Genomic DNA, 21200 nt, shown 5'->3' with positions numbered 1-21200 from the left:
CTCCTGCACTTGTATGGCATGTCTTACTTGCAAATAGACAGACATAGAAAAGAGCTTTAGGCAAGCTAAACTCCCGTTGCAAAGCAGTAAATTCTTTAAGGGAAGTACCTTCGAATAGCTGACATAGTCTGTCCAAACCAAATTTCCTCCATGCCCTAGCGCTGGAGACCTTGTTGAGTTCATCATACATGATATTCGGCCATATGGAAGTAAATTTCGTATATCCTGTGATACCTGCCATTTTCCTTGTCTTCCACCACACCATATGAATCATGCCCAACATCTCGTACCTTCTCCCCATTTCCCTGAAAGTGCCGTCCTCTAGCGCCGACAGAAGGCATCCCCTTTTGAGCAAGTATTTGACTATCCTACCTGCCTTATTAACCTATTCCTCCTCGCCCCAACCCCTTATGTGCTGCATTTGGGCTGCCAAATAGTAAACCAAGGGATCAGGGACACTCAATCCTCCCTGGGTCTTAGGTCTGCACAGGGTGCTCAGTTTTATACGAGGGATCCCCTTCCAGATTAGGTCTCTAAAAATGGCGTTGACAGTGTAAAACACCTTCAGTGGGATCCATACGGGAGCATTATGCAGCACATAGAGAAGCTGGGGCATAAGAATCATTTTAATCGGGTTTGTTCGGCCAACAATAGATAAAGGCAGCTTAGACCATGCCTGCACTTTCTTCCTGAACTTATCTAGTAACGGCATTACGTTTAGATCTATAAAGTCCCCACTATTTCTGGAGATCTGTATCCCCAAATATCTGAAGCTAGACACGATCTGTAACCCTCCGGTCATGACAGGATCCGAAGAACCGTCTCCAGCCAGCGGCAACAGGATTGACTTAGTCCAATTTATTCGCAGGCCCGAGATTTGTCCAAAGTCATTAATGATCTCCATTGCAGCCGGCAGGGACGTCTCCCAGTCATCTAAAAACATCAGATCATCTGCGTATAACGCAACTTTTTCTGTTACTGACCCATATCTAAATCCCTTAAAGGGTTTCTACCACTTCGTTTTCACATAATTAGCTTTGAGACACTAGCAATCCGCTAGTGTCTGCTCTGCCAAACAACCCTAATATAATAGCTTTTGGGGTAGCCGTTTCGCAAAAAAAAAAAAAACTTATATTGATATGCTAATGACCCTCTAGGTGCTATGGGGGCGTCATTAGCACCTAGAGGATCGGTCTACCTTCACAAAATGCCGCCGCCCAGCGCGTCCCTCCAGCCCGCCCCATCTCCTCCGGAATGCGATCAAGCGGACGAATTCTCGTGCATGCGCCGTGCGCGTCTGTATTCGACGCATGCGCAGTGAATGTCCGACCGCTTCCCTGCTCAGACATCTCCACTGCGCCTGTTCCTCGGAGCACTATGACGTCATCGGCGCAGGCGCAGTGGAGATGTCTGAGCATTACTTCATTGCCCAGTGGAGATGTCAACCCATTACTTCATTGCCCAGAATGAAGTCAATTCTGGACAAGGAACCATACGTGCTGGAACGACAGGAGAACTGCTTAGTGTCGGGGTACCTCAACCTCCAGAAGTCCAGAATGGATGCTTCCTGAAGTAGTCGGCCGAAGGGAGTGAGATCGCTGCTGACAACCTGTGGAGAAGCATGAAATTTATCTAGCGACAAGCAGGGTACATTGTTAAAATTGCCTAACACTATTGTAGGCACATTAGGCCTTTCCGCCATCAAAGCTATGATCTTTTTTATCACCTGGGAGGAGTACGGTGGGGGAATGTAGACTCCAATGATTACACTCCACTGAGTATAGGGGAGCCATGTATATTCACGTACCTACCCTCTCTGTCAATAATCTGGGAGATGCATGAAAATGCAACAGATCTGTGCACTAAAATGCTCACCCCCCTCGCATAGGCAGAATAGGTGGCATGGAAACAGTGACCGGCCCATCTCGGTGTGAGAATGCTAGTTTGTTCTGGTAATAAATGGGTCTCCTGGAGACAGCAAATCAGGGGCTGATACTTCCCCATACCATCTAGCACTGCCCGTCTCTTGTTGGCCTCCTTAATTCCCCTAACATTCCAACTGAAAAAAGTCACCTTACTAGCCATTAGACTTAAGCGACCGTCTGAGAGTGAGGCGGATCCGTGTTTGACCTATCACATCAACATGCCTCAGCTGCATTTCCTGTCCCACTAGTATAATGGGTAATTGAGTATTCCTGCACATCCTGGCTCCAAAACTAACATCATCCCCCAACGTTAGAACAAAGACAAAAGAGACAAAACAGACAGCAAAAAAAGAAAGAAAAACAGACCTGCACTCAAGCAGTCTAGAACAAGGTCACCGGTGCGTCCAACAGGTCCCTGCTCACTCTCCCAAAGGGACTGCAGGTTCAAAGAGTCAACAGTGTCGGAACCACCAGCTCCTCGGTACAGGTGAAACCTCTAGTGATGAGGCGTGGCTGATTCTGGCTATCAAAGCTATGCAATGCCCACCGAGGTACACAATACACATGCTTTCTTCCCCTCACATCATCTCTTCAATAAAACTGCCTGCTATGTAACGAACCCGTTATATAAGTGATATTCATAAAGCACGTTAGCATAAAACATAATTGCATAGTGAACAACAGATAATAGAAACGCTAACCCTGTGCACATGACTGTCACTTCTCATAAACACCGTATCTCAAACACACCATACATTCAGTAATGCACACTGAACCACTGTAATCGCCCTTCAACCATCCTCTGCCTGCGGATCAGCATTCCTCAAGCGATTTTCATGACTGTCCACCCATCGGAGAGCCTCCTTGGGATCTTCGAAGAAGTTGGTTCGGCCTAAAGCGACTACCCACAGCCAGTAGGGGATATTCAATCCACGCAGCTGCCTCTTTATGTCCAGGAACCGCGATCTTCGCTTCTGGACCTCCATGGAGTAGTCCGGAAACAGTGACACCCTTTGACCGCCTGTCACGACCGCTATCCCAGCAGCAGTCGTGTCGTACCAGACGGAGGGGAAGGGGGACCCTTATCTATGGATGGGAGAACGGCCACCCCTGACTAACCCCAAGCTGGCACCTGTCTGCCCTGATACCCTAGACGGGGTGTGAACCCGTGCGGCGAGCAGGATGCCTAAACCCTCAGTCACCCTAACAAGACTAGACTGGGGAAAGGCAGATGGGAGCACTAGTCACCATCACTCATGTCTAGGAGAACAACAGGGGAAGACGGCAACAAACAAACAATCTGTAACAGAGATAGACTTATCCAGTCACGAGCAGAGAAGGTGATCCCAATAACGACAGTCCACGCCAGACAAGAGCTCCACAGCAATACCGTCAAACGATCTCCTTCAAAGGTCTGAATAGCACTAGAAGTAAGGACTATATCTGGCAATGACTGCAAGTGAAACTGAAACTAATATAGTAGCTGGGAGTGGCAGACAGGACTCACCTGAGAAGGATGCCTACAAACTCCCAGTCAGGACAAAAAGGTTCACAAGGCAAAACCCGGATGACATACCCTGAACCACGGAGCAAACTCGCAAGCTATCGCGAGTAGCAAGTCGCTGCGACCTTCTCCTCCCAGACCTGTCTGGATCAGTCACAGTCGTGACAGTACCCCCCCTTTCTACGAGGGGCCACCGGACCCTCAAGACCAGGCCTCTCCGGATGGGACCTATGAAAAGCCCGAATGAGTCTGTCCACCTTTTATCTCTGATGCTGGCACCCACATTCTCTCTTCGGAACCATAACCTTTCCAGTGCACCAGGTACTGAAGAGAGCGGCGAACATATCGTGAATCAACAATCTTTTCTACCTGAAACTCAAGACTGCCATCAACAACCACCGGTGGAGGCGGTAATGGCAATGGTTCAGGAGGTTCTACATATCTCTTAAGCAGAGATCTGTGGAAGACATTATGGATCCTTAAAGTCTGAGGTAGCTCCAGACGAAAAGCCACCGGGTTAATGATCTTAATTACCCTATAAGGACCAATAAATCTCGGACCTAATTTCCACGAGGGAACCTTCAACTTGATATTTCTGATAGACAACCACACCAAGTCATTCACCCCAAGGTCCGGACCTTCAGAGCGCTTCTTATCAGCCACACGTTTGTATCTACCACCAATTCTCTAGAAACTTTCTTGCACACTCTGCCACACTGATGAAAGTGAAGACGCAAATCGTTCCTCCTCGGGAATCCCAGACAGCCCCCCCTCACTAAACGTACAAAACTGAGGATGGAAACCATACGCACCAAAAAATGGTGACTTATCGGTGGATTCTTGACGACTATTATTAATGGCAAACTCGGCTAATGGTAAATAAGATGACCACTCCTCCTGATTTTCGGAAACAAAGCATCTCAAATATGTCTCTAGGTTTTGATTGGTACGTTCAGTCTGACCGTTTGTGCCAGAAAATTGGAAAGATGGAAAGATGAAGAAAACGACAGATGAACCCCTAAACGAGAACAAAAAGCTTTCCAAAATTTAGAAACAAATTGGGTACCACGATCCGAAACAATATCGGAAGGGACCCCGTGAAGCTTCACGATGTGGTCAATAAAAACCTGAGCCAGTGTGTTAGCATTAGGCAATGCGGTAAGAGCAATAAAGTGCACCATTTTACTGAATCTGTCAACAACTACAAGAATAACAGTCTTCCCCGCTGATACTGGTAGATCCGTAATGAAATCCATTGATAGGTGCGTCCAAGGCCTGTTGGGGATGGCCAGAGGTAAAAGACGCCCTGCTGGACGAGTATGATCTACCTTAGAACGAGCACAGGTAGCACATGCAGACACAAAATTCAACACCTCCTGGCGCCACTTAGGCCACCAGAACCGACGAGACACTAATTCAGAGGTTGCCCTACTACCTGGGTGTCCTGCCAGTGTGGAGTTATGGTGTTCTTTTAGTATCTCCAGGCGTAAATTTTCTGGCACAAACAGTTTACCCGAGGGGCAGGAGGCCGGGTCGTCCCCCTGAGCTTCCAACACCCTCCCCTCTAAACCTGAGTGTAATGCAGAGACCACCACCCCCTTTTGCAAAATAGGTTCTGGTACATCAACATCACCCCCTCCAGGAAAACTTCAAAACAATGCATCCGCCTTAGTATTTTTTGCCCACGGGCGATAGGTTATTACAAAATTAAACCTAGTAAAAAATAACGACCACCGAGCCTGCCTAGGGGTGAGACGTTTAGCAGACTCCAGATATAATAAGTTTTTGTGATCAGTAATCACCGTGACTGGATGAACCGCCCCCTCCAAAAAATGACGCCACTCCTCAAAAGCCAACTTAATAGCCAAAAGTTCCCTGTTGCCAATATCATAGTTCCTTTCTGCAGTAGACCATTACTTTGAAAAGAAAGCACACGTACGCCATTCACCAGGGGACGAGCCCTGAGATAGTACCGCTCCCACCCCCACCTCTGATGCGTCAACCTCTACAATAAAAGGAAGCGAGACATCTGGCTGTACGAGAATAGGGGCTGAGGTGAATCTCTCCTTCAGAGAAGTAAAGGCAGTTTTGGCTGCATGTGACCATTTGGAAAAATTGGATCCCTTTCGGGTCATGTCCGTCAGTGGTTTGACCACCAAAGAATAGTTCTTTATAAACTTTCTATAAAAATTGGCAAACCCCAGGAAGCGTTGCAATGCCTTCAGGTTCTCAGGCAGATCCCAGTCCATAATCGCCCGGACTTTCTCTGGATCCATGCGGAAACCTGAATCTGACAACACATACCCCAGAAATGGCAGTTCTTTTACGGCGAACACACATTTCTCTAATTTAGCAAACAATTTGTTGGCCCTTAATATCTGCAGCACTTGTCTCACATGGATCTTATGTGTATCCAGATCCGGAGAATAGACCAGGATGTCATCAAGATATATCACAACAAATCTCCCGATAAGGTGACTAAAAATATCGTTGACAAAATGTTGGAACACCGCAGGCGCATTAGTAAGACCAAAAGGCATAACCAGATTTTCATAATGCCCTTCTGGGGTATTAAAAGCCGTTTTCCACTCATCCCCCTCTTTGATGCGAACCAGGTTATAGGCTCCTCTGAGATCCATCTTGGAGAACCATTTAGCACCAGCAACCTGATTAAAGAGGTCGGGAATGAGAGGAAGAGGATAGGGATCTCGGATAGTTATCCGGTTTAACTCCCGGAAATCCAGGCAAGGACGCAGGCCCCCATCTTTCTTTTTAACAAAAAAGAACCCGGCAGCCACGGGTGAAGAAGAGGGTCTGATGTGTCCCTTAGCCAAACTCTCCGAGCTATAATCTTGCATAGCCTTCCTCTCTCCGGGCCGGAAAGATTATATAACCGGGTTTTAGGTAGTTTTGCCCCAGGTAATAGGTTAATTGGGCAATCATATGGACGATGAGGTGGTAACCCCTGACAACCCTTCTCGGAGAACACATCCATAAAATCTGACAGAAAGGCAGGTAGGGATGTTAGAGAGTGTAGAGCACCTACTACTCAAGCAGTTGTCCTTACAATGTTCACTCCACTCGACACTCTCCCCGGCCTGCCAATCCACCACTGGATTGTGAGTCACCAGCCAGGGAAGCCCCAATACCATAGGAGCCGGAAGACCGTCCAGGACATAACAAGAGATATGCTCTTTATGGAGGTCCCCTACCTGTAGATGGATGTTATGGATGATCTGAGTTAACTCTCTCTGAGTAAGAGGGGAGGAGTCGATGGCAAAAACAGGAATAGTTCTGCGTACCGGTTCTAGAGTAAAACCCAGAGCCTGAGCAAACCGTGAATCCACCAAGTTGACCCCCGCCCCACTGTCCAAAAAGACGGAACAGATCTCAGTCTTATTGCCAGCCTCAACGGTAGCGGACAACAAAAACTGAGACATGCGTATGGAGGAAACGAATACGCCCAGACTGTTATTCTCCGCACAATCTGGGGACTCTAGTTTTCCGGCGGCTCCTTTGTTTGTTCTCTTGGGTTCTGAGGGACATACCTTTACAAAATGACCCCTCCCCCCCACAACGAAAACAAACCTCTAACCTACGGCGGACCTTCGGATGATTCACCTGTCTAGTGGCGCCCCCTATTTGCATTGGTTCGACTGGCTCATAACAAACCGATCCCTGCCCTATAGAGGCCTCTGTAGAATTTAAGTCTCTCCTTGAGTCGTCTGTCGATTCTTATGGACAGAGACATAGCAGCCTCAAGAGACCCAGGGACCACGTATACCGCCAGCGCGTCTTTTAATTTTTCAGACAACCCCTGGCAGAACTGACTCCTAAGGGCCGAGTCGTTCCATAATGTATCAGTAGCCCACCTACGGAATTCGGAACAATATAGTTCAGCAGACCGGTTCTCTTGCCGAAGTCCACGTAGCTTAGACTCAGCCAGTGAGACCCTGTCCGGGTCATCATATACAAGACCCAGGGCTTCAAAAAAACTCCTCCACTGATCGTAAGGCCGGAGAGTCTGATGGTAGGGAGAAAGCCCAAGCCTGCGGATCTCCTTGCAGGAGAGAAATTACAATGCCCACCCGTTGTTCCTCGCCGCCAGAGGATCTAGGGCGTAACCTGAAGAACAATTTACAAGCTTCTCTGAAGGTTACAAATTGGTCTCTTCCTCCTGAGAACCTATCAGGTAAAACCACTTTTGGCTCAGGAGTACCTTGGTTTCCCGTAGCAACGGTGGAACCCAAGGATTGCTGCTGCTGCAGCACTGTTGCTTTTAATCCTGCCACTTCAAGGGATAACCCCTGTAATTCTTTCGCCAAAACCGTAACCGGATCCGTAGTGGAACAGAAAAATACAAAGCAAAACAGCAAGCAAAAAAGCAAAAAAATAAATAGAAATGTCATTTTTATTATTTTTTATTTTTTTAATGGCCAGATATACTGTCACGACCGCTATCCCAGAAGCAGTCGAGTCGTACCAGACGGAGGGGAAGGGGGACCCTTATCTATGGATGGGAGAACGGCCACCCCTGACTAACCCTAAGCTGGCACCTGTCTGCCCTGATACCCTAGACTGGGTGTGAACCCGTGTGGCGAGCAGGATGCCTAAACCCTCAGTCACCCTAGCAAGACTAGACTGGGGAAAGGCAGATGGGAGCACTAGTCACAATCACTCATGTCTAGGAGAACAACAGGGGAAGACGGCAACAAACAAACAATCTGTAACAGAGATAGACTTATCCAGTCACGAGCAGAGAAGGTGATCCCAATAACGACAGTCCACGCCAGACGAGAGCTCCACAGCAATATTGTCAAACGATCTCCTTCAAAGGTCAGAATAGCACTGGAAGTAAGGACTATATCTGGCAATGACTGCAAGTGAAACTGAAACTAATATAGTAGCTGGGAGTGGCAGACAGGACTCGCCTGAGAAGGATGCCTACAAACTCCCAGTCAGGACAAAAAGGTTCACAAGGCAAAACCCGGATGACATACCCTGAACCACGGAGCAAACTCACAAGCTATCGCGAGTAGCAAGTCGCTGCGACCTTCTCCTCCCAGACCTGTCTGGATCAGTCACAGTCGTGACACCGCCAATGGAAAGATCAGGTTGTTCGCAGGCTTTTCGCAGAAGTATATCCCTATCTTTGTAGTGCAGAATCTTCATAAGACCCGGCCTTGGTGGAGCACCTGGCGGTAGCGGCCTAGTAGGAACCCTGTGAGCCCTTTCAACAGCAAAGAGAGGGGTCAGAGTCTCTTTCCCAAAAGTGTCTCTTGCCCATGCTTCAAAATAGTCGGGTTAGACCCCTCAACCTTTTCTGGCACTCCCACTATGCGAACATTATTCCTCCGCGACCGATTTTCAAGGTCGTCTTGTTTAGCCATTAAAAGCGCAATTTTCTGTGTATGGTCAGCAGAGGCTCTCTTGAGGGGGGGTACAGCATCTTCCATTTCCCCCACTTGGCCTTCCAGGGCCGTTGTACGGTCTGCCAATCGTTTTAGATCATGCCGCACTATAGACACATCTTCCTTTATGGAGCCCACTTGCATCCTCAGGGCCGTCAACGACTTCCCACATTGCGTGATAGCTTTCAGCACATCTTTTAGAGTAGGCTCCTGTATATATGACTCCATAGTATCCATGCCATCTGGATCTGCGTACGATTGCAGCGCATCATACCTGTTAGAGCTACGGGGAGACATATCACGCTCCCTATCCTCCTCTCCCCCACGATCAGGGTCGGGCTGAGACAGTGGCCTGTCTCGCTTCCCGCTTGTTTCAGGTGGGTCCAGGGGGTCTGTTATGTGCGCGAATCTCCCTAACTTGGCAGCCGCTTCCCGCTGTATATCTTTCGCGCGGTCACTGCGCCGCGGCGTGTCAGGCACGGCACCATCTTGCAGCTCCCTGCACGGGCCTTTAGAGTCCCTCTTCGGGCCCATCTCGGCTCGCAAAAGAGCCGGAAAAGTCTCAAACTGGAGCGGGCAGACTTCAGCAGCCCCGAGGCTTCAACTTAGGCGAGATGAATGCGGATTTAGGGGGTTCTATACAGGATAAACTGTCGAGACTGTGTGGGAGCTCTGCTTAGCACGTCCGCTCACATCCTCCGCTAGCCACGCCCCAGTATCCGGGGATTATAACCACTGTTGCAGCGCAGGTATGAGGTGGTCGGGACAGGAGCTACTTAGCATGTGTGCCTATATGTGCTCCAAAAGTCCCGGCCACCAAAGAGGCCGGTTCTTTTTCTTATACTGTGCAAGCCTGACCACCAATGCTGGATTGCAGGGTGGTCGTAACCTCTGGATAAGAGCAATGTATAATGTGATGGAAAAATGAATGAAGCCAGCAAAGGAATCAATATGGACAATCACAATACCTTAGTAAGTGCCTTGTATTAACTTTCTCTACATAATAAATGTTATTTACCCAAGTGAGACAATCCCTTTAACCTCTTCAGGACCCGCGTGGCGGGTGGCGATCGGAAGCCGGTGCCTGCTTAAATCATTGAGCAGACACCTCGGCTAAATGCGAGGCTTTTACCTATTGCGGTAGCGGTGGGGGGCGGTGCCATCGGGTCCCCATGCAGCTGTAGGGGAGACCCGATGGCAAAAAATAAAGTGAAAAAAAGTTGAAAGAATAAAGTTTCCCTCCCCAAAAATTAAGTTTCAAGTAAAAATAAATTAAAACGTCATTTTCCCCAAATAAAGTAAAAAAAAATAGGGGGGGAAAAAATAGACATGTTGGGTATCGCCGCGTGCGTATCGACCGGCTCTATAAAAATATCACATGACCTAACCCCTCAGATGAACACCGTAAAAAAGAAAAACTGTGCTAAATAAACAATTTTTTGTCCCCTTACATCACAAAAGGTACAACAGCAAGCGATCAAAAAGGCGTACGCCCACCAAAATAGTACCACTCTAACCGTCACCTCATCCCGCAAAAAATGAGTCTACCTGAGACAATCGCCCAAAAAATATAAAAAAAATATGGCTCAGAATATGGAGACACTAAAACGTGTTTTTTTTTTTTTGTTGTTTAAAAAAAGCTGTTATTGTGTAAAACCTAAATAAAAAGAAAAGTATACATATTGGTTATCGCGCGTCCGTATCGAACGGCTCTATAAGAATATCACATGACCTAAGCCCTCAGATGAACACCGTAAAAAATAAACTCTGCTAAATAAACCATTTTTTGTCACCTTTCATCACAAAAAGTGTAATGGCAAGCGATCAAAGTCATATGCACCCCAAAATAGTGCCAATCAAACCGTCATCTCATCCCGCAAAAATCATACCCTAACTAAGATAATCGCCCAAAAAAAAAAAATAATAACTGGCTCTCAGACTATGGAGACACTAAAACATGATTTAAAAAAAAATATTTTTGTTTTGTTTCAAAAAAGAAATCATTGTGTAAAACTTACATAAATAAAAAAAATTGTATACATATTAGGTATCGCCGCGTCCGTGACAACCTGCCCTATAAAAATACCACATGATCTAAGCTATCAGATGAATGTTGTAAATGACCCGCACCTACGAGAACGGAGCCGGGGAGAGTTGTGGCTGGAGGACCCCGGGTTTCCCAGGGTCCGACCACCACCAGGCACAGCTCCCCGCCTCTCCCATTGAAGTGAATGGGAGCGCACCGCACATGCGCGGCCAACGCTCCCATTAATTTCTATGGGGCCCAGGGAAATAGCCGAGCCAGCGCTCGGCTATTTTCGGCGGCTCCATAGAAATGAACGGAGGGCGGCTGCGCATGCGCAGTGCGCCCTCCTCCACTTTCTCTGCTCCGTTCTCCTTGTAGGTGCGGGTCCCGGCGGTGGGACCCGCACCTATCAGACAATGGGGGCATATCCTTGCGATATGCCCCCATTGTCGAAGATGGGATAACCCCTTTAAAGTGAAATAAGGCTGTGTCCTTTAAGGAGTTAAAAACAAATGTGTCCACAAAATCTCAAGAAATCGCATTTTCAAAACGAAATGTGAATAATTGGATGAAATTTTAGCCACTTCAGTATTGGTGAATTTAAGCCTCCAACTGTCATTACCGAGCCTATTTTGTGGTGTGAGGGCAGGAATGGGAAAGAAACAGCAATTCCACTATTATCTTTTGCATTTAATTTACACCTTTAACAGTGCAGCATAAAAAAAAAATCTTCTGTCTGTAGGGTTATGACTATATCAAATTTGTATATTTTTGTATACTAATATATATTTTTTTTTTTTCCTGTTGCTAGTTTTGCACAATAGCATGTTTCATGAAAAATAACATTCCATGAGCCATAACATTCTTTATCTGCCAGTCCCTCCCTCTCTGATTGAAAAGGCAGGTGTAAATAACTATTCTGGCTCAGTCAGTGAAGAAGTAGAGGGGGAGGCTGTTGGAGGGGCAAGGGTACACGAGAGGCTTGGGCCTGCCCTTGGTGCACTTGTAGGTGGATTATGGGGAGATTTATCATAGCCTGGCTGTGATACCCAGGTGCGCTGCTGTATGCTGCATTTAAGGCCTCTTTCACTCTTGCGTTGTCCGGATTCGGCGTGTACTCCACTTGCCGGAATTACACGCCGGATCCGGAAAAACGCAAGTGTACTGAAAGCATTTGAAGACTGATCCGTCTTCAAAATGCTTTCAGTGTTACTATGGCACCCAGGACGCTATTAAAGTCCTGGTTGCCATAGTAGGAGCGGGGAGCGGTATACTTACAGTCCGCGCGGCTCCCGGGGCGCTCCAGAGTGACGTCAGAGCGCCCCATGCGCATGGATGACGTGCCATGCGATCACGTCATCCATGTGCGTGGGGCGCCCTGACGTCACTCTGGAGCGCCCCGGGAGCCGCACGGACGGTAAGTATGCTGCTCCCCCGCTACACTTTACCATGGCTGTGGCTGCCAGGACTTTAGCGTCCCGGCAGCCATGGTAACCATTCAGAAAAAGCTAAACGTCGGATCCGGCAATGCGCCGAAACAACGTTTAGCTTAAGGCCGGATCCATGCCTTTCAATGGGCATTAATTCCGGATCCGGCCTTGCGGCAAGTCTTCAGGATTTTTTGGCCGGAGCAAAAAGCGCAGCATGCTGCGGTATTTTCTCTGGCCAACGTTCTGTTCCGGAACTGAAGACATCCTGATGCATCCGGCATGGATTTCACTCCATTCAGAATGCATTAGGATAAAACTGATCAGGATTCTTCCGGCATAGAGCCCCGACGACGGAACTCTATGCCGGAAGAAAAGAACACAAGTGTGAAAGAGCCCTAAGGTCGGCATTGCATCCGGCAAGTCCATGCGCCTCAACTGAAATCTATGCCAGTCAGTTATTTCCATAAGTTTATTGTGAGCCAAAACCAGGTGCGGGTAAAAAAACCAAAACTGGTGCAGATCTTTCCATCTTATCTCTGTGGGCTCCACTTCAGTGTTTTGAAGAGCGATTTCCGCCAGTGACTGAGCCAAAACCTGAAGTGTGAAGTAGGCCGAAAGGGGTTTTCTGCGATTTTTCTACCCTCTGGATTGCCATTGATATCTGATCAGTGAGAGTCCAACATGCCACACCCACTCCGATCAGTTACTTGGATATAGCTCTGCTTCTGAAACAATACGGTGCCGGCCTTTTTGTAGTGGACGGAGTTGGTTACTGCAGTACTTCTCCCTTTCAAGCATCTGTGTCTGGGACCGATCAGATATTGATGGCCTATCCTAAGGACGAGGCATCAAAAAGGAATGTAAAAATCCCAGAAAAGGCCTCTTAACAGCTCAGGGAAAATGGCTGTCCCATAATATTGTATAGAAAAAGGAATCAAAAACATTAGAAAAAAAACTAGGTATCACTGTTCTCTTTAAATTTGGAATAATGCCTAATATAGATGCCTCAAAGGCGTTTGATACAATAGGATGGCCCTTTCTGATTATAACATTGAAGAAGATGGGTTTTGGTGACAACTTTATTTCATGGGTAAGACTGCTACATACGGAAATCATAGCAAAAGTGATATTAAATGGGGAATATTCCGATAACATACATATAGGTAGAGGGCTTAGACAGGGATGCCCACTTTCTCCGTTACTCTTTGCTATAACTATGGAGCCGTTAGCTGATATGATTAGACAAGATAAAGAAATAGTAGGGTTCAGGTTCGGTGAGCACGAGGAAAAAATTGCTTTATATGCAGATGACAGACATTATGTTTGTAGGTTCACATAGATCACTTATGAAAATTTTTCAGGTATTTGACCAATATGGCAAACGCGCAGGGTTAAATATAAATTTGGTCTAAATCTGCCTGCGCCTCGATTGATCCTTTGAACAATTTTATACCAGGACCATTGGAAATTAGGAGAATTTAAGAACCCGTTAAATATCTGGGCATTCAAATAACTCCAAATCCCAATGGATATGTTCAACTGAATATGATCCCTAAAATACAAGAGATTAGGAAAAAATAGAGATATGGAAAAGGCTATATGTCTCGATGGCAGGTCGTATATCTTTGGTAAAAATGTGCCTATTACCTTCCCTGAACTATATTCTATGAAATTCATCGGTATTCACCCACCATATTCAAAATAATAGCCAGCCTCTTAATGGATTTGAAATGGCGTGTGAAAAACACAAGGATAAAAGCAGAAATATTGTGCATTCATGAGAAGGAGGGTGGATTATCAGTTCCAGACCTGGAACTTTATTTCATGTCGGGGCATATAAAAACATGACAACGTGGAGTAACACGCAAAGATACAAGGCCATGATCGAAGGGATAAATTATAGGTTAGAGAACTGTACTATCTTTCAATTAATAGAAGCTGGTATTCTGACACAACAGGGTCGTAAGCTACCGTTATTTAAAGGTACACTGACAGGGCCAATAAGCATATTGAGGTCTATATAGGTCACTACAGGTCTTATAATGGGTATTACAATCATCTAAGTATCCCCCCTGTCCACATTATACAAACAGTAAACTTTAAGTTTTATAACCTGCTCCAACGGTCTGCAATCTGCCCCTTTTCGGGGCCTGTGCTGCAAGGTTTGTGATGCTGGTTCTCGGCAGCCACTTGCTCTTGGCTTGTGAGTGACACACCGCTGAAATCGGCATTTATGTCGCTAGTTTATGCTGCCCTCGGTGAGGTCAGCATAAAGTTGATGACTGATTCCCTTTAATTTGTTTTGGAATAATGGCTCATGGATAGAGCATTAGATTCATTAACACCACTTGTAAGGCTGTATCATGAATGTGGCCATTATTCTTTAAAGGGCTTCTGTCACCCCACTCTCCTCCTCCCGGCTGGCCCTGTCTGCATTTCAAAAATCGTGCGCCCATCTTGATTCGGTGCAGGCGGCTCGCCTCCTCAGCACTCCCTCAGTGCGCCTGCGCCGATGACTTCTTCTCTTTCGGTGATGTCATCGGCGCAGGCGCGCTAAGGGAGTGCTGAGGAGGCGAGCCTCCTTCTCTCAGAGCGTCTGCGCCGAATCAAGACAGGCGTGCGATTTTTGAAATGCAGACAGGGCCAGCCGGGAGAAGGAGATCGCTGCTGGCCCTGTCAATCAACAAGAGGAGGGGCGTTTTGTTGCGGCTGCTAATTAGCATATTATAAAAGTACGTTTTTTTGCCTTATCTACAGAACGAAAATGATTAATAACATAATGTATAGATATATATCGCAGGATAGGGATTATAAGTACCCCCAAAAAAAAAGTTTAGTGGGGTGACAGATGCCCTTTAAGCATAGTTTTTGTTGGAGCTGCAGTATATTATGTGAACGTATTTAGTCACTAACCATTAACTCTATATTCTAGGCACATGTGTACAGTGAAGGTGAAGAGGTATATGATGTCATGTTGAACCAGGTAAGAAAAGTTATGCCTGCCCTTTAAATGTATGCGGTACATTGTTACATGCATTTTTTATTTTTTTGTAAATACTGGTACATTGCTTCTTAACTATATGCACTACTTGACACTTGAGGGGTTGCACCACAAAAAATATTCTACATTTTTCAAACCATCTCCTGGGTATGAATACTTTTGTAATTGCATTGTACTAAAAATGTTGCATAGCCACTAAGCTATTAAATTAAATCAGTCTGTATAGCGCCACCTGCTGTTTGTGCTCTTCTGTATTTCTTGTCCGCCTCACTGAGGTGGTCGCTCTCAATAAATCAACTGTCACCAGCCTTGTTTTGTTAGAAACTGTAGCAGTTACAGGGAGAGAGCGGCAGTAGCAAGGGCATGTCCCTGGAACTGTGATAGAGAGCTGTAGCAGATAGGAGATGGCCCCTGAGCTGCCATTCTGAAGTAAATCTAGCAGAACAATTGAAGCAATGAAGGGGAAGATCTCTGGATCCATGTGAGGTACAGGGCTGGTTCTAGCTGGTTTGTTAGAGATTGTCATGTACTATATGATGTCTGATTTTCATTTTTTTTTTTATCGTACAACCCCTTTAAAGGGAACCTGTCATCAAATTTATGCTGCCTATACTAATGGAAGCATAAAATAGAGACAGGTGAGTTGATTTCAGAATTCTTTCATTTATAAGTTAAAAGTAAGTGGTTGCCAAGAACCAACCTCACAATCCTTGAAGACCGGGCCTGGAAAAGAGTCCCGGCCACCTGAGAAGAGTCCTGGTTATTCATGAATTCCTGCCCACCTGCTGATGACTGACAGTCTTCTACCTAGTTTTCTCCCTTACTCTCTCGGAGAGAACTGCCAATCATCAGCAGATGGGTGACACTGCAGGAGATTATGGATAACCATGACTCTTCTCAGATAGATCTGACTCTTCAAGGCATTGGCTGCAATGATTATGATGCTGGTTCTCAGCAATCACTTACTTTAGCTCATGAGTGACACACCGCTGAAATCGGCATTTCTCGCTCATATCATTGGGGGACACAGGACCGTGGGTATTGCTGCTGCTGCCACTAGGAGGCGACACTAGGCTGAAAAGTGATAACTCCTCCCATGCCGGCTATACCCCCTCCAGCCTGGAGAGAGCATATCAGTTTTTAGCTTAGTGTCGTAGGAGGCAGACCTCCCTGCTTGCAGGGCGGCTTCCTTTGTTATTTTTCCCTTTTTTTCCTTTTTTTTTTTTTTTTTAGATATGGGAAGCAGTCGCCTAGCCTCTTTCTTCCCTGGGAGCAAGACCAGTGTCAGGTTTCCCTCACCACCCGACCTCCCAACAGAAGAAAAGGTGGACCAGGGCAGCCTTGCTCCCCTGCTTCCTGCCAGCCCCAAAGGGTCACCTGGTTCTGTGAAGACCCTCCCGCCATACCAGTCTCCTGCCACTTTGGGTGCCAACTGCTTAAGAGGAGACCCTGCTGGTCCGTTAAGGGAGGGTGAAGAGAAGAGGATGAAGATAGGGTAAGTAATCGGTAATGGGTGAGTATTTTACCTCCCCCTTTCCCCCCTCTCCTTCTCTCGCCGGGTCTCCCCATTCTCAGGATTGGCGGTCTACATTCCGGGGGTGGATAATTGGACTGCGGATTTCCTCAGTCGGACAACCGTGGACCCGGGAGAGTGGTCGCTGCACCCGGAAGTGTTCAACTCCATTTGTCTCCGTTGGGGCCGACCAGAGGTGGACTTGATGGCATCCAGATTCGACAACAAACTTCCCGCCTTCTCTTGAACAAGAGATCCTCGAACATGCGCCGTACACGCACTGGTGGCACCATGGGACGGGTACTCTCTACTGTACGTATTCCCTCCCCTTCCTGCCCTGAGTCCTGCGCAGAATCAGGTTGGAGGGCATCCAGACGATTATCATTGCTCCGGATTGGCCCTGTCACGCGTGGTTCACAGATATCATGCTCCTTCTAGGAAACACTCCATGGCCTCTTCCGCTCAGAGTCTATATTCTCTCTCAAGGTTCTGTCTTCCACCAGCGTTTAGAGTCGCTACGTTTAGAGTCGCGGCGTGGCTATTGAAACCGCCACTTCTGATACAGCGTGGTTTCCCTGACAGGGTCATCCACACCATGATTAAGGCCAGGAAACCAGTGTCTTCCAAGATTTATTATAGAACTTGGAGGTCCTTTCTGTGCGAAACGTGGCCTCCCTCCACTGCGCTTCTCACTTCCCACCATCCTTTCCTTTCTGCATTCGGGTCTGGAATTGTATCCTGCACTTAATTCTTCAAAGGGCCAAGTGTCGGCGCTGTCAGTTTTTTTTCCAGCGTCCTTTAGCCAGACGGGACCTGGTTAAGACCTTTCTACAAGGGGTGGCTCACACTGTCCCACCATATCGCCCCCCTTTACCCTCTTGGGACTTGAATCTGGTTCTAGGTTCCCTCCAATCTGCTCCTTTTGAGCCTCTAGACGCTGTTTCCCTCTGTTTTCTTTCCTGGAAGGTTGCCTTCCTGATGGCAATCACCTCCATTAGGCACGTGTCAGAATTGGCAGCACTCTCTTGTAAGGAGCCCTTTCTTGTTCTCCACCAAGATAAGGCGGTGCTCCGCCCGATACCTTCTTTTCAGCTGAAGGTAGTCTCTGCCTTCCACGTCGACGAAGACATTGTTCTCCCTTCGTTCTGCCCCTCTCCCTCACATCCTAGGGAGCGAGCTCTCCATCAGCTGGACGTGGTTCAGGCTCTGAGGACTTACCATTTCTAGTTTGTTCTGCCGTACGGACTCCATATTTGTTGTTCCTGAAGGTCCCCGCAAAGGCTTGCCAGCCTTTAAGGTGACTATTGCCAAGTGGATTAGTTTGGCAATTGCAAAGGCATACCGCTCCCGGGGCAAGGTACCGCCCCTCGGTGTCATGGCCCACTCGACCAGGGCGGTGGGCGCTTCTTGGGCTCAGTTCCATCATGCTTCCGCTTCACAGTTGTGTAAGGCAGCGACTTGGTCTTCCTTGCACACGTTCACCAAGTTTTACCAGGTGCATACTTTTGCATCAGCGAACGCTGCGCTGGGCTACAAGGTCATGCAGGCAGCGGTGTCTTGAGTTTCCGTTCTTCGCGCCCCGTGGACTGCTTTGGAACGTCCCACGGTCCTGTGTCCCCCAATGATACGAGCGAGAAAACAACAAGATTTTTGTGAACTCACCTGTAAAATCTCTCTCGCTTAGTTCATTGGGGGACACCGCTCCCACCCATTGTTTCTATTATTACCTCAAGTGATGGCGGTTGATTTGCTGGTACGGTCCTCAGTTCTGGTTCGTTTCGACTAGCATTGGTTATGTTATGGGTTGTTTCCTGTATGGGTTTTTTCTCTCCTACTGCTTGGGCACAAACTGATATGCTCTCTCCAGGCTGGAGGGGGTATAGCTGGCAGGGGGAGAGTTATCACTTTTCAGCCTAGTGTCGCCTCCTAGTGGCAGCAGCAGCTATACCCACAGTCCTATGTGCCCCAATGAAGCGAGAAAGAGATTTTACAGGTGAGTTCACAAAAATCTCATTTTCTGTCACTATCAGTGAGGTCAGCATAAAGTTGATGACAGTTTCCCTTTAAAGGTTTTTCCAGGCTCATGATTTTGATGACCTATTCTCAGGTTGGACCCTCACCAATTGGATATTAATTAGCCTGGAAAACCTTATTCTTCTGAGAAAGCTTCCATTGCAAAAAATCGATTACATTAAAAAAAACTTTGAGGGGATCGTATCATCAGAAAATGGCATTTTAATGTCAGTGTTATTATACACGTATTTACAGTTTTGCATATACTTCCTTTGCCACTCTCTGGTCTCTAGAACACTGGCTATACTCTGTCACTACCTATACCTATAGACTGGTCTAGTGACACTACTTGGTCTATTAACTCCTTTTAATTGCGTCTGCCTTAAAGCAGACTATACAGAAAAGAAGGATGTCTCCAAAATGGCTGTCCTAAGGAACTTTTAAAAATAAAATATAGAACTAAAATATTTAAAAAAACAATTCTAATATCTATTAAAAAAAAAAATTGTATAATCTGTCTGCGTCGTTAAAAAATAATTTCCAAATGCTGAAAATCTGTTGGAAAATGTGTGGGACATTCCTAACGCCCCATTAAACTTGAATTACTATTTTAAAATGTAAAGTAAAAATATTATGTTAAATCATTGGCTCCATGGGGGGGGGGGGGGGGAGGTTGAGACGCGAACCCATGTGTGCTGACATGCGGTTTTACATGCAGTTTTATATACATTTCTCACGCTGTCAAACATGCAAATTAACAACAGGAAGCTATTCGCCAGCATTTTATGACTGAATGCTTCAGGGAACAGGACTGGGAGCTTCAGAAATCAAATGTGAAACTACCATCCCACCAAAGGATGTCCATAAATGTGAAGCACCTCATTCAAGAAGTGAGTAATTCCATTGTAATTGTCACATATTTGTTACATTTATCTTTACAGTTCCTTATTTTAATGCAGATTAATTTTGACTTGTTTTTTCATGTTGTGATTTTGTGTGGGCAGCATTTAGTAAAGGACCGTCTTTTCTTTTTTTTTCTTTTCTTTTTTTTTTCTATTTTTTTAATTTTTTTTCTAATGCAGGTGGAAAAACATCCTGAGCTTTGGGATGCTGCAGCTGAGGGGTACAGTGATCGGCAGGCAAGAGAAGACGCGTGGACTAGCATCTTCCGCAACTTGTATCCTACCTGGGATGGGCTCACCGTCAAAGAGCAGGGGACCATTGGTAAGTGTCCACCCCATTGGATCAATATCAAATAATTAATATGTTTTATTGTAATTTGCAGGAAAAGTAATCTAAAAGTCCTTCTTTACTATATTTGCTATGCCGTTGAATGCAGTCTATTTCTTGAGACAAGCCATTTCTACCTTATCATGATCACTACGAAGGGTTGTCTCATCTTACCGTTTCCACAGTGAGATGGGACTAAGCAGCGACCCTAGGGAGGTAAAGAAACAATGGAGTGCTGGCCCACTCGGCTATCTGGGGCCAGCACTTCGTGCTCATTCCATAGTGAGATGAGACTATGGGGCAACCTCTTTAAAGAGGACCTTTCATCTGGCAAAAAATTGTGAACTAAGTGTCATGATCTGTACAGCTGCACCCAGGGATCTCACTGCACTTACTATTATCCCTGGTCGCCGCTCTGTTCTCACGCTATGCCCTCCGGTATGTTCGGTCACTGGTTTATAGTAGGAGGAGACTGCCCTTGTTCTTCTAGGCGTCTCCTTCTCCCAGCCTGTAGCGCTGGCCAATCGCAGCGCAGAGCTCACAGCCTGGGAGAAAAAAACTCCCAGGCTGTTAGCTCTGCGCTGCGATTGGCCAGCGCTACAGCCTACGAGAAGGAGACGCCCAGGAGAACAAGGGCAGTCTCCTCCTACTATAACAAAGTCCCCTAAGGCTCCGCCTACTATAACCAAGTGACCGAATATACTGGAGGGCATAGCGTGAGAACAGAGCGGCGCCCTGGGATAATAGTAAGTGCAGTCAGATCCCTGGACGCCGCTGTACAGATCATGACACTTAGTTCACAATTTTTTTGCCAGATAAAAAAGGTCCTCTTTTAAGTGCATATAGAGCCCACTTCTTATAACTTGCACAGACATTTTATATCCATAGGTCTTTAATAGTTTCATCAATTCTTTACAGGCTCTGGTATTAGTTTTGTTCCTTATTGCATGTTATTTAAAGGTTCCATTTACTTTTTGTTTTCAGAGAAGGACGTCAAAAATAGATGGCGGTCAGTGCGGGACAGGTTCCGCAAGGAGATGTCCATGGAGGAAAAGACTGGGTCGTCTCCTTCCAAACGCAAACCTTACCAATATATGACGCTGTTGATGTTCCTCAGGCAAACAAGGCAACCTTGCCCGTAAGCATT

At 46.6% G+C, this 21200-nt stretch overlaps 1 protein-coding gene across 1 annotated transcript in view; it reads left to right on the top strand.

Moving 5' to 3' along the window:
- Positions 1-21200, top strand: part of LOC122924225 (poly [ADP-ribose] polymerase 2-like) — a 109591-nt gene that overhangs the window by 53142 nt on the left and 35249 nt on the right. The window contains exon 7 of the mRNA XM_044275151.1: positions 15229-15279. Within this exon, the coding sequence (XP_044131086.1) occupies positions 15229-15279 (51 nt within the window). The remainder of the gene's footprint in view (positions 1-15228; positions 15280-21200) is intronic.

The sequence above is a fragment of the Bufo gargarizans genome, unplaced genomic scaffold, assembly GCF_014858855.1.
Source record: "Bufo gargarizans isolate SCDJY-AF-19 unplaced genomic scaffold, ASM1485885v1 original_scaffold_917_pilon, whole genome shotgun sequence".
NCBI classification, from domain to species: domain Eukaryota; kingdom Metazoa; phylum Chordata; class Amphibia; order Anura; family Bufonidae; genus Bufo; species Bufo gargarizans.
Note: the sequence above shows the minus strand (reverse complement) of the source record. Positions and strands in the feature narration are given on the sequence as shown.